This window comes from Setaria italica, chromosome V, assembly GCF_000263155.2.
Source record: "Setaria italica strain Yugu1 chromosome V, Setaria_italica_v2.0, whole genome shotgun sequence".
Taxonomy (NCBI): Eukaryota; Viridiplantae; Streptophyta; class Magnoliopsida; order Poales; family Poaceae; genus Setaria; species Setaria italica.
The window spans coordinates 43,162,663-43,173,155 of record NC_028454.1 but is presented as its reverse complement, the minus strand read 5'-3'; the positions used below and the strand labels follow the sequence as shown (position 1 = coordinate 43,173,155).

Here is a 10,493-nt window from a genome sequence, read left to right as displayed (position 1 = left end):
AAATGAGGGGTATAGGTTGTCGAGCCCACCTTTTAGCAAGTTTTAGCAACAAAAACTTGCTAAAGTGCTAAACTTTAGCAACTCAACTTTAGCAAATTTTAGCGAGGGTGTTTGGCAGAGCTGCTAAAGTTTAGCAAAGGTGTATCCAAACACCCCCATAGTTTTTTATGTATTTAGATATAGAGTATGTCTATATGTATAGAAAAATTACGAACCCAGAAATACCAAAACGACCTACAATTTAGGATAGAGGGAGCAGCGAATAGCATTGAGGAAAATATAACGCAACTCCCTTCTTTTCACAGCCCCTGTCATGAAAATGAAATTATGCGATGGTGGAAGGGCAAATCTACAAAATACCCAAAACACGGATCGGGCATTTCGGTCAAGATTTGCCCGAGTAATCTAATCCGAGTATGTACGTACGGTCGTCTAAACGCGTCCCCATCCTGCTCTCCGCCTCCGCTCACACACAGACACACTACCGCTCGCACTCCACTCACTGCGCTGCCGCTTCTTCGCTCGCGCTAGCTGTGCGTGCGCGCCCGCCCTCCCTTTATAACGCGGCGAGGCCAGCGCGGAGGCAGAGAGCCCAAGGACGCGCCTCGCCTCGTCGCCTCCTTTTCGAGATCCGCGCGGAGGCCGGCCTCGACCGCTCCGATTCCGGCGAGGTACCGACTCACCGCCCCTGCATTGCTGCCCCGCCCCCGTTCCTCTTCCCCTTGCATCCGCGCTTGCGGGCGTGGATCCAGCAAGCCGGTTCCTTCGTTCCACCGATTAGCTAGCGAGCTGCTGGATTAGCTGTTCTTTCTCTGGAATCCGCCATTGATTAGTGCGCGTTTGCGCCCAGCTCGGAACCAGCTCGATCCGCAGATCCGGTAGCTGGCCGTGCAAAGAACAGAACGGATGTGCGAGAGGTTTCAATGCACGCGCTTTAGTAATTTTCTTTCCATGTTTGGCCACACGCGGATATTTCTTTGCTTTCCCATCGCTTTTAGTTATTCTGGCAAGAGTTGCTGTTGTAGGAAACAAGAAGCTAATAGCAGCAAGAACAGATCTTTCTTGCTTTGTTGCTTCAGTAGATCCAGCGTTTCCTTCTTTAGATCCACCGATTGGTTTAAAATCCGCAGCGATTTCTGTTCTTGACAAGGTTGTCGTTTGCTTCAGGTGCCGCGCGGCCTAGAGGCTACTACAGCAGACAAGCTGCGGTTTTTGGGGTTCTTGGTCGACCCGGTAGTTGGTGCAGACAAATCGCGTGAAGCTTGGTGACCTGTACATGTGCGTGAGGGACTGATGGCATTTGGCCGGGGTGCAAAGATGGACGGCCGCCGGCCGTCCTCGTCGTCCTCGTCGTTCTGCACGACCACCACGGTCGTCGTCTTTGTGGCGCTCTGCCTGGTTGGCGCGTGGATGATGACGTCGTCCACCGTCTTCCCGCTGGAGATTTCGTCGAATAAGAAGTCTGTGGTGAAGCAACAGCCAGCGCCTGTTAACTTCGGTGCGTCTGAGGATGCAGCATCTGGCAATGCTGGTGAAAGTTCTGGGAAATTTGAAGATACCGACAACAACGACACCACTGTCCCAGAAGAGTCGAATAACAAGGAAGCTCCTGAGGAAGAGAAGTTCACCGAGAACATGGCGGAGAAGCCTGAAGAGAAGGAGCAGGAACCACCAAGAGAGAGAGAGGAGAACAAGGATATGTTTGACGATGCAAATGGAAAATCAGAAGGGCGGTCAGATGATGTGAAGAATGACAATGATGATGGAGATAAGAGCGAGGAAAAGAAAGATGATGAAATCACAAATGAGAGTGGTGATGAGAAACCTGACGGTGAGAGGAAGGATGATCGAGAAGAAAAGTCTGAAGGTGATGCCACTCAGGAGGAGCAACCTCAAATAGAAGAGAAGGTGGAAGAAAGTGGAGAGAAGAAGGAACAGAGCTCAAACTCTAATGAGGTATTTCCTGATGGGGCTGAATCAGAGCTTCTAAAGGAGTCAAATACCCAGAATGGTTCGTTCCCCACACAGGCTGCAGAGTCAAAGAATGAGAAGGAAGTTCGAGCATCATCAAAATCATCAGGTGATGAGTCCAGCTATAGCTGGAAACTATGCAATAGCAGTGCCTCGACAGATTATATTCCTTGCCTTGACAATGAGAAGGCTATCAAGAAGCTTCGAAGTACCAAACATTATGAACATCGTGAAAGACATTGCCCTGAGGAGCCCCCGACCTGCCTTGTTCCACTCCCAGAAGGATATAAACGCCCAATTGAATGGCCAAAGAGCAGGGACAAGGTGATTCTGTCTATTCTCCATTTTACAACACTAAGTTATCTGTGACTGACCAAGATATCTGTTTGCTTATTACAAATTCTACTAATTTTGCAGGTATGGTACAGCAATGTTCCACACACCAGGCTTGCGGAGTACAAGGGTCACCAAAACTGGGTTAAAGTCTCTGGTGACTACCTCCTGTTTCCTGGGGGAGGGACTCAGTTCAAGAATGGTGCACTTCACTACATTGATACTATTCAGCAGGTATATTATCGTCATCCCTTAGACTTCAACTTATCTGACACACGCTTTTGAGCATCAGCGATTGATTTATTTTTATACTATTCATTCCACAAACATAATTTGTAGACAAGTGCCTCAGTGATATCCTTATGGAAATTTGCATGGGTTCAGGAATGTATTTATGTGTTAGACTAAACAACATCAGGTTTCAAATTTGTACATGTGCTTTGAGCCCCTCTCTGACAAAGAAAACTTGCATTTTTTGAAGTAAACATAAATTAATCTATAAAAAGAACAGAGTATGGAACCATGGTAATGAAAATTTTATTTTGTGTTTTTGAAGTTGATATCACACTTGCTTTCTCTCTGCTGATTAAACTGCTTACTGCTGTGTGCAGGCGCTGCCTAATATTGCATGGGGCAAACGAAGCCGTGTCATTCTAGATGTTGGTTGTGGTGTTGCCAGTTTTGGAGGTTACATGTTTGACAGAGATGTGCTTACCATGTCTTTTGCTCCAAAAGATGAGCATGAAGCTCAAGTACAATTTGCACTAGAAAGGGGAATTCCAGCAATATCAGCTGTGATGGGCACAAAGAGACTTCCATACCCCAGCAGGGTCTTTGATGTCATTCATTGTGCTCGCTGCAGGGTCCCTTGGCACATCGAAGGTTTGTCTTGTTGGTTACATGTCTTCCTTTCTTTTATCAATTTGCTATAGAAGTCAATCTTGTAGCTGAGTCTTGCTACTTTCAGGTGGCATGCTTTTGCTAGAACTTAACCGCCTTCTACGCCCTGGTGGTTACTTCGTCTGGTCTGCCACTCCTGTTTACCAGAAACTCCCAGAGGATGTCGAGATTTGGAATGGTATGCAATAACTGCTTCCTTTAATTTCATCCTAACTGAATGAAGTTCTTAAATTAATGCCTGCATATAAAAAAAGCATTATATCATTTTGCATGAACAGTATATATCCATAAGTACTTAGGTAGAGTAGCTGGTAACTTGATTTCTCATGTCAAAAACAAAGTACCGTACAACCTCCGATGTATGTTCATACACTGAAAGACAAAGAAAGAGTGACACTATTGTTTTGCGTGGAAGTTAGCTACCTTTTACTTCCCTTTTCCTATAGTGACTAACGGAAACACAAGTTCATCTGTTTATGGGTGAAAATACAGAATATTCTAAGTATAAGGGGCCAACTTTTTCATGGACAGGGCAGGCTTGCATTATTAAAAATACACACTGTGAGCCAACTGTGCAAAATTGATTTTTAATGTCTAACACGCGATCGCTTACTCTTTTCAGCCATGTCGGCTCTGACAAAGTCCATGTGCTGGAAGATGGTCAACAAGACTAAGGATAAGTTAAACCAGGTTGGTATGGCAATATATCAGAAACCAATGGATAACAATTGCTATGAGAAAAGATCAGAAAACAACCCGCCATTATGCAAGGATTCTGATGATGCAGATGCTGCTTGGTATGATTTCAGTTCTATGTGAAGGATATTTTTCAATGTGATGAACTACTCTGCTTTGCTTACACAGCCTTTTTGATTTGCAGGAATGTACCTTTGGAAGCATGCATGCACAAGTTGCCCGCTGGCCCGACTGTTCGAGGAGCAAAATGGCCAGAGTCATGGCCACAAAGGCTTGAGAAGACCCCTTTCTGGCTTAATGGTTCCCAGGTTGGAGTCTATGGAAAACCTGCAAATGAAGACTTTGAGGCAGACAATGCTCACTGGAAACGGGTTGTAAGTAAATCATATGTGAATGGCATGGGAATTGACTGGTCCAAAGTGAGAAATGTCATGGACATGAGAGCAGTGTATGGAGGGTAAGTGGTTCTCTTTCTCAGTTTCTTTGACAAACTTTTTTTGAGTAATTCCAGCTATGCTTTATAACTATCAATCCAAGCTGGGACAGTGCTACCAGAAAATATAACTGCCAGCAACTTGTCCACAAGCCATTAACCATTTTTCTTGGTTTGGATTTGAACACCATTAATCTTTTTCCTTCTGTACTGAACTGTTGACAATGACGAATGCATTTTAGCACCTCCTTGTCTTCGTTTCTGAACTGACTTTTACATTGTTGCATGGCAGTTTTGCTGCAGCTCTGAGGGACCAAAAGGTCTGGGTTATGAATATCGTGCCAATTGATTCGCCAGACACCTTGCCCATCATTTATGAGCGCGGTTTGTTTGGTATGTATCATGACTGGTGTGAGTCTTTCAGCACTTACCCAAGAACATATGACCTTCTGCACGCAGACCATCTGTTCTCGAAGCTCAAAAAGAGGTTGGTATTTCGTGCTCCTATTCTGAATATTTGCAGTTTCTTCATGGTTTGCCAATAGCTTTAGATTGAACTATAGCAACATGTAAAGGATTATGTCCTTGGCTTGTACTCGGTCCATCTATTGAGCAAAACACTGCACTAATCTGTTTCATGTATCTATTGAGTCTGTCGTGTTTCTTGATATGTAGCAGTAGCCTGTTTGCATGCTTGAGGCTTCTTGCACAACTAAAATGTGTTGCAGAGCTAAATCTGTGTTGCTTGTTTACAGATGCAAATTGATGGCAGTTTTTGCCGAGGTCGACCGTGTGTTGAGGCCACAAGGCAAACTGATTGTGAGGGACACCGCGGACACAATAAACGAACTGGAGAGCATGGCCAAGTCCCTGAAGTGGGAGGTGCGCATGACCTACACCAAGGGTAACGAGGGGTTACTCTGCGTCGAGAAGTCGATGTGGCGGCCCAAGGAGCTTGAAGCAAGCACGTGAAGTATATGTGTTGAAGAAAACTGTCACTGGGTAGGGTAAATTAGACGAATTTTTGCTCTAGATATGCATATGATTCTTGTTGACGCTGAAAGGACAAATATCTTTGGTGTAACTGTAGAATAATACATCCGTTTTTCCCCATTTTTTTGTTTCACCACGTTGCTGTAAGATAGTGCTGGAAATCACATGTACGACGTTCAGTTCAATTGGTACCTCTTTCACCTTGTCGGGTAGCAGTCGAACACTCCGGAATTTCGGCTGTGTTTGAACTGTTCTGCAAGTTGTTGCTCAACACCCAGCAGTCAACAGTGACATGCTTGGTGCTTCCGCGCCCGCTGTCTGACCAGTGACTGCGTACAGTACACTGGATCCGGTGGTGCAAGACTGCAAAGTTATCAACTGCTTGAGAACGCAACTGAGCGCCGGGAAAGCTACAAAAATGTTCAGGATGCGGCACGGTTGGAAGAGGTTGAATGGTGAGATTCAAATTGCAGTCAGATTTTTTGCTTCCGGTTTTTTTTTTTTTTTTTGTCTCGGCTCTCACTGAAATGCAGGTACCAAATGGTTTCCCATTGCAGATCATCCTGCCATTTACCAAGTTTATTCTTGGTCACTCAATCGTTTGCCTTCAGAGCTGAATTGTGCTGTTTGAAAATTAAAATTGGAAACCGGGCAACAGTCAGGCCTCTGGTTTCACCTCCAACCTCCTTATCCGAAGTTCTGAAGTTCACTTCCCTCGTCTGCTGAATCTGCTTCCCCATGTCCAAAGATATCGAGCAAAGAAACCAAATTTTGGGGAATCCTTGACTAGTACAAAATCTGGTGTCGGGTTTTCACAAAATCTAGTGCGATCAAGGCTCGAAGGGTGAGAGGGCGGGGTAAAGGGGAAGCGGGCAACGACAAGGGCTCGCTTTGAGAACGATGCGACAAGTGGCAAGGGAGGAACATGACAGTTACATTGCCATAGAACTTTCGGTGGCGACGGAAAATTTCGGGTGTCGAACCGTCGGGAACTTTCGGATGCCGGATCCGGACGGGTGGCACTAGAATTTCTTTGGGCCCACCAGACATTTGGCACGCAGCTACCGCTACCAGACACGGAAGAGGCACGTGAGCTCCTCGTCCGTTCCAGATTCTGAAATTTCATGAGCCCATCTACATGCATGCGTACAAACATTTATCCATCCATCGAATCCAGAGATTGTGATCGACAAAACAAGAAAACGAAAAGGGGCACCGGGCCGCTTGCTTATATATTTATACTACGTATATATGTATGTTTGTATATGTACACTAGTAGCAGCAGTAGGCCGTGGACGCACGCATCCGGCATGCGCGCGGGGCGGCAGCGCCCAAAAATGGGAAGGCGGCGCGGGGCCCGCGGGCCACGAGGCCGCCACCTCGCCCACCTGGGCGCGCACGTGGGGTGAACCCCCGCGCGGGCCCCGGCGGCGGCGGAAAGGGACGGCGTCGTCAATGGGCTCGGTCGGATCCGCGCCGCTAGCTAGGTGGAAGCCGCCGCCGCCACTGGCGCGTCCTGGGCCGGGCCGTGGGAGAGCCAGCGTGTGAAGGCGTCCAGCGTGCGGGTGTCGGCGCGGTAGTGGCGCTGCGTGAAGCGCATGAGGTCGGCCCAGGTGAAGTCCGGGTAGCGGCGGGGCGCCTCGCCGACGGCGCCGCTGGCCGGCGGGCGCACCACCCGGTCCTCGCGCGGGCACAGGAAGAAGGCCAGCGACCGCCGCTCCTGCCGCTGGTTCACCACCGCCCGGTGCAGGCAGCTCTTGTACCGCCCGTTGGACAGAGCCTGCAATGCATCGAAGACACACACGCGAACACAATCAGCCGGTCAGCTACACGTGTAATCCATCATTCACAGATGTTATTTATTTATATATATATATACACACACGCGCGCACGCACACACACACATACACACACATATATCTACGAAAGTCTTGTCAAAAGCACAGGGAAACCTCAAGGCGGGGGGCCAGGCGCGGAAACCGGACGCACGAGACGATGCAGGGGTGCCTGCCACCCACACGGCCAAAGGGGCCGAGCTGGAGCCCCGGCGTGGGCGCCGCGTGCCGGATGGCGAGCGGAAACGGCTAGAAAGCGGGCGGGCAACAGCCAAGCAGCAGCAACCCAACCCAACCAATCTGCTTGTACTCCAGCCGCTACAGGCCCCCTCGCGCATAGGAGGAGCAGGATGAGAGACCAGGCGGGATGGGCGCCGGGAGCAGGCCAGACCACCGCCCGGTCTCGGTCGCCGCTAAGCCAACCCATTCCCGGACACAGAGAGGTGGCACCAAAACAGGGAAGGCGACGAGACCGCGCGCGCACGTGGGTCGCGGGGGCCACCGCCGAAAGCGCCGCCCGCCCGCGCCATCGCATCCTCCGCGCCGCCGCGCAACGCAACAAAACACCCTCCCGGCCTCTCCTGCCGCCACGCTCCAACGGCACGGACCCGTCGGCTCTCCTCTGCCGTCGCCAACGAACTTTTCCCGCGGAAGGGCTCGGGGATAGGGATCAGGGAGCCCTAGGAGGCTAGGAGCCGCGGCCGCGTGTAGCGGCGCCGAGATGGAACCGACTCGAACGCACGTCCGCGTTGCGTCGTCGCTGCGCAGCACAGTGCAAGTGGTGGCTACGTGACATGCCTACGCGTGCGTGTTGCAGTCTGCCCGGTTAGCTCCATTAGGACTTGGGAAACAGAGCAGGACAAGGAGCAGGGGAGCTAGCGCTTTCGTTACTCGCACTCGCCAGAGGAGATAAGAGCAACAAAAGGATGGATTAGCGGCGGCCGTACCATGAAGGTGTCGCCGATGTTGATGACCATGGCGCCGGGGACGGGGCGGACGGGGCGCCAGTCGCCGTCGACGAGGACCTCGAGCCCGCCGACGTCGTCCTGGAGGAGGATGGTCAGCGCGGTGGGGTCGCAGTGCGGGCCCGTGCCCAGCGTGCGCTCCGGCTCCGGGCACGGCGGGTAGTAGTTGCACCGCATGATGGAGCGGCTGTCCTCGAAGAAGTCGCGGTAGTAGCCGCGCTCCACGCCCAGGCTCAGCTCCAGGAGCTCCATGATCGTCAGCGACAGAGCCTTCATCTCCTCGCAGTACCTCTGGTACACCCGCCTGCCACGCCATGTGTGCATGCCGGTTGGCTCAGCTCGTTCGATCAGCACGCCATGTGGATGCAATGCGTGCCAAGTTCATTCCTACATACTTACCCCACTGCCTCGAAGTCCTGCCCGAGGGTGCCGGCGAAGTAGTCGACGACGACGGGCGACGCGGCGCCGTCGTGGAACCCGAAGGAGAGGGTCTCCTTCCAGGGGAGCTTGGACGCGAACCGGTCGGCGTGCGCGCTCGTGTACCCGGACACGGTCCCCGGGACGCGCCGGGCGCGCTGCTTCTCCGCCAGCGGCAGCCGGAAGAAGTCACTGGCGCCGTCCAGCGCCGCGCGCGCCAGGTCCGCGCCCACGCCGTGCCCGCACACCTGGAAGAACCCGTGCGTCGCGCACGCCGCGGCCACCTGCGCCGCAGCGCGCCGCAGCCCCGCGCGGTCGCCATTGCGCAGCACGCCCACGTCCACCAACGGCACGTCCAGCTCCGCCGCCGACGCCGGCCGCGCGTCGTCGTGCGGCCACACGAATGGCGCCGGGATCTTGGGCTCCCGCCGCAGGTCGAACACGGAGGCGGCGGCGGCCTTGCCGGCCGCCGCGGCGGCCCTGTCCGGCTTGGACGCGGGGAGGTCAATGCTGGGAGTCGGGGCGCGGAGGAGGAGAGGCTGGGCCGGGCGGGCGTCCATGAGTGACGCGGCTGCGCGCTTGGCGGTGCTGCTGCTGTGAGGCAGAGCTGGCTCTTGCTGTGCTTGGGACACCATGAGATGTGCGAGCTGCGAGTGTGCAGGAGACCTGTCCGGGCCGGTGGGGGTATTTGTAGCAGGGGAGGAGGGGGAGTTCGCGAGCAACGACAGAAACAAGGGAAGGAGGAAACATTTGCTACCTCATGTGGGACCCGCCCCACAGGGGAGGCCATGCCATGGGGTCTTGTTGGAGGCAGGCAGCCCATATAAAGCCGAAAAAGCACCTAAACAATGAATTTACTTGTTTTATTTGGCTTGTTTAGTCTCCACATCTGTATTTTATTTACCTCTGTTGCGTTAACAAGCCAGAAAAGCCTCCTATTGTTCTTTTAGAGCTTTGCAATAAGCCAATAACGTTATGAGATCCTGTCTAATATTGGATTTTTGTGCTGTTGGCACATTAAAACATGCTACAATCCAACCATGCCATGATGTGGCGAGCATATCATATCATTGGACTATAGCTAGTGGGTGAACCATGCAAGAACCATTTATCCTATAAAGCGAACTGCATTCTTTCCCCCACATAATGGCTATGAACATGACCCTAGATCTCTTTGGGAACACCATTTGGCTATGAACGATTTCTCATCACGCACAACATGTGTGGCCTCTTTTCTAAATAGTACTTACACGCATGCAAACTGTGTGTGCTTAGTCGGTTAGGTTTCTTACAGTGGAATATGTCTGCCCAAGTTCAAATTCTAAACTTGTCATGGATGCTCCTATTATTTTTGAATTTATTTTAAAAAATAATGGTGCTATTATTTTGATAATATGTGTGACTTCGTCAATCTCAAGATTTGATTTCATTGCTGCGCAACCTACTCAACCTATCAATGATTTACTCACGAAACGAAACAACATGTTTCTCATTGCTTCGATACAAATTCTAAAATTCTCTTGGTGAAAGACATTACAATGATCCATACACTTTTAGGCATTGATAGCTTCAGTTACGCGCACAGAAGGCAAACACCACTAAGTTGAACCTTGCCTATACGTATCCTGAAAATGGAAGGAGAATACTCGGATGGCTACTGCCAGCCCAAATAAAGTTGATTGATAGAAGCAATTATTTGAAGTTGTATATAAACAAATGCAAAATTGATTTCAAGGTGGATGGTGTGGTGCAAGTAACTTTCACTCGTCAACATGCATGCAAGACGAGGCGCGCACATTCATGCATGCGGCGTTGGAGCTGGGTGCCATGGCGTTTAGCAAGTACTCCTACAGTACATGACCCTGCAAGATATGGGGCGCGCGGCAGGTCGTTGTCGTGAGCTCCCCGACCCGGACACGTCAGCGAATAAACGAAATGTGTATAGAAGC

General features: G+C 50.9%; 2 protein-coding genes across 2 annotated transcripts; one reads left to right on the top strand and one right to left on the bottom strand.

Annotated features, from left to right (window-relative positions):
• The first annotated feature begins 509 nt into the window (after positions 1 to 509).
• LOC101766665 (probable methyltransferase PMT26) lies at positions 510 to 5,526 on the top strand. The gene is made up of 9 exons (XM_004970757.4): positions 510 to 671; positions 1,168 to 2,295; positions 2,389 to 2,538; positions 2,916 to 3,186; positions 3,272 to 3,382; positions 3,827 to 4,001; positions 4,085 to 4,357; positions 4,626 to 4,820; positions 5,089 to 5,526. The coding sequence occupies exons 2-9, from the start codon at positions 1,294 to 1,296 to the stop codon at positions 5,303 to 5,305; spliced, it is 2,394 nt and encodes a 797-aa protein (XP_004970814.1). The 5' UTR covers positions 510 to 671; positions 1,168 to 1,293; the 3' UTR covers positions 5,306 to 5,526.
• A 940-nt stretch (positions 5,527 to 6,466) lies between these two features.
• LOC101766258 (gibberellin 20 oxidase 2) lies at positions 6,467 to 9,204 on the bottom strand. The gene is made up of 3 exons (XM_004970756.3): positions 8,527 to 9,204; positions 8,110 to 8,431; positions 6,467 to 7,106 (listed from the first exon to the last, which is right to left on the bottom strand). Exons 1-3 carry the CDS (start codon positions 9,177 to 9,179, stop codon positions 6,810 to 6,812), a joined length of 1,272 nt encoding a protein of 423 aa, XP_004970813.1. The 5' UTR covers positions 9,180 to 9,204; the 3' UTR covers positions 6,467 to 6,809.
• Between the last annotated feature and the right edge of the window lie 1,289 nt (positions 9,205 to 10,493).

Excerpts from the sequence above, each read along its gene's own strand:
- LOC101766665 (XM_004970757.4), top strand. The coding sequence starts at position 1,294 with ATGGCATTTGGCCGGGGTGCAAAGATGGACGGCCGCCGGCCGTCCTCG. Across the intron at positions 2,539-2,915 it reads ACATTGATACTATTCAGCAG|GCGCTGCCTAATATTGCATG; the intron begins GTATATTATCGT and ends TGCTGTGTGCAG. Across the intron at positions 3,187-3,271 it reads GGTCCCTTGGCACATCGAAG|GTGGCATGCTTTTGCTAGAA; the intron begins GTTTGTCTTGTT and ends TGCTACTTTCAG.
- LOC101766258 (XM_004970756.3), bottom strand. The coding sequence starts at position 9,179 with ATGGTGTCCCAAGCACAGCAAGAGCCAGCTCTGCCTCACAGCAGCAGC. Across the intron at positions 8,432-8,526 it reads CAGGACTTCGAGGCAGTGGG|GCGGGTGTACCAGAGGTACT; the intron begins GTAAGTATGTAG and ends ATGGCGTGGCAG. Across the intron at positions 7,107-8,109 it reads ACATCGGCGACACCTTCATG|GCTCTGTCCAACGGGCGGTA; the intron begins GTACGGCCGCCG and ends GATGCATTGCAG.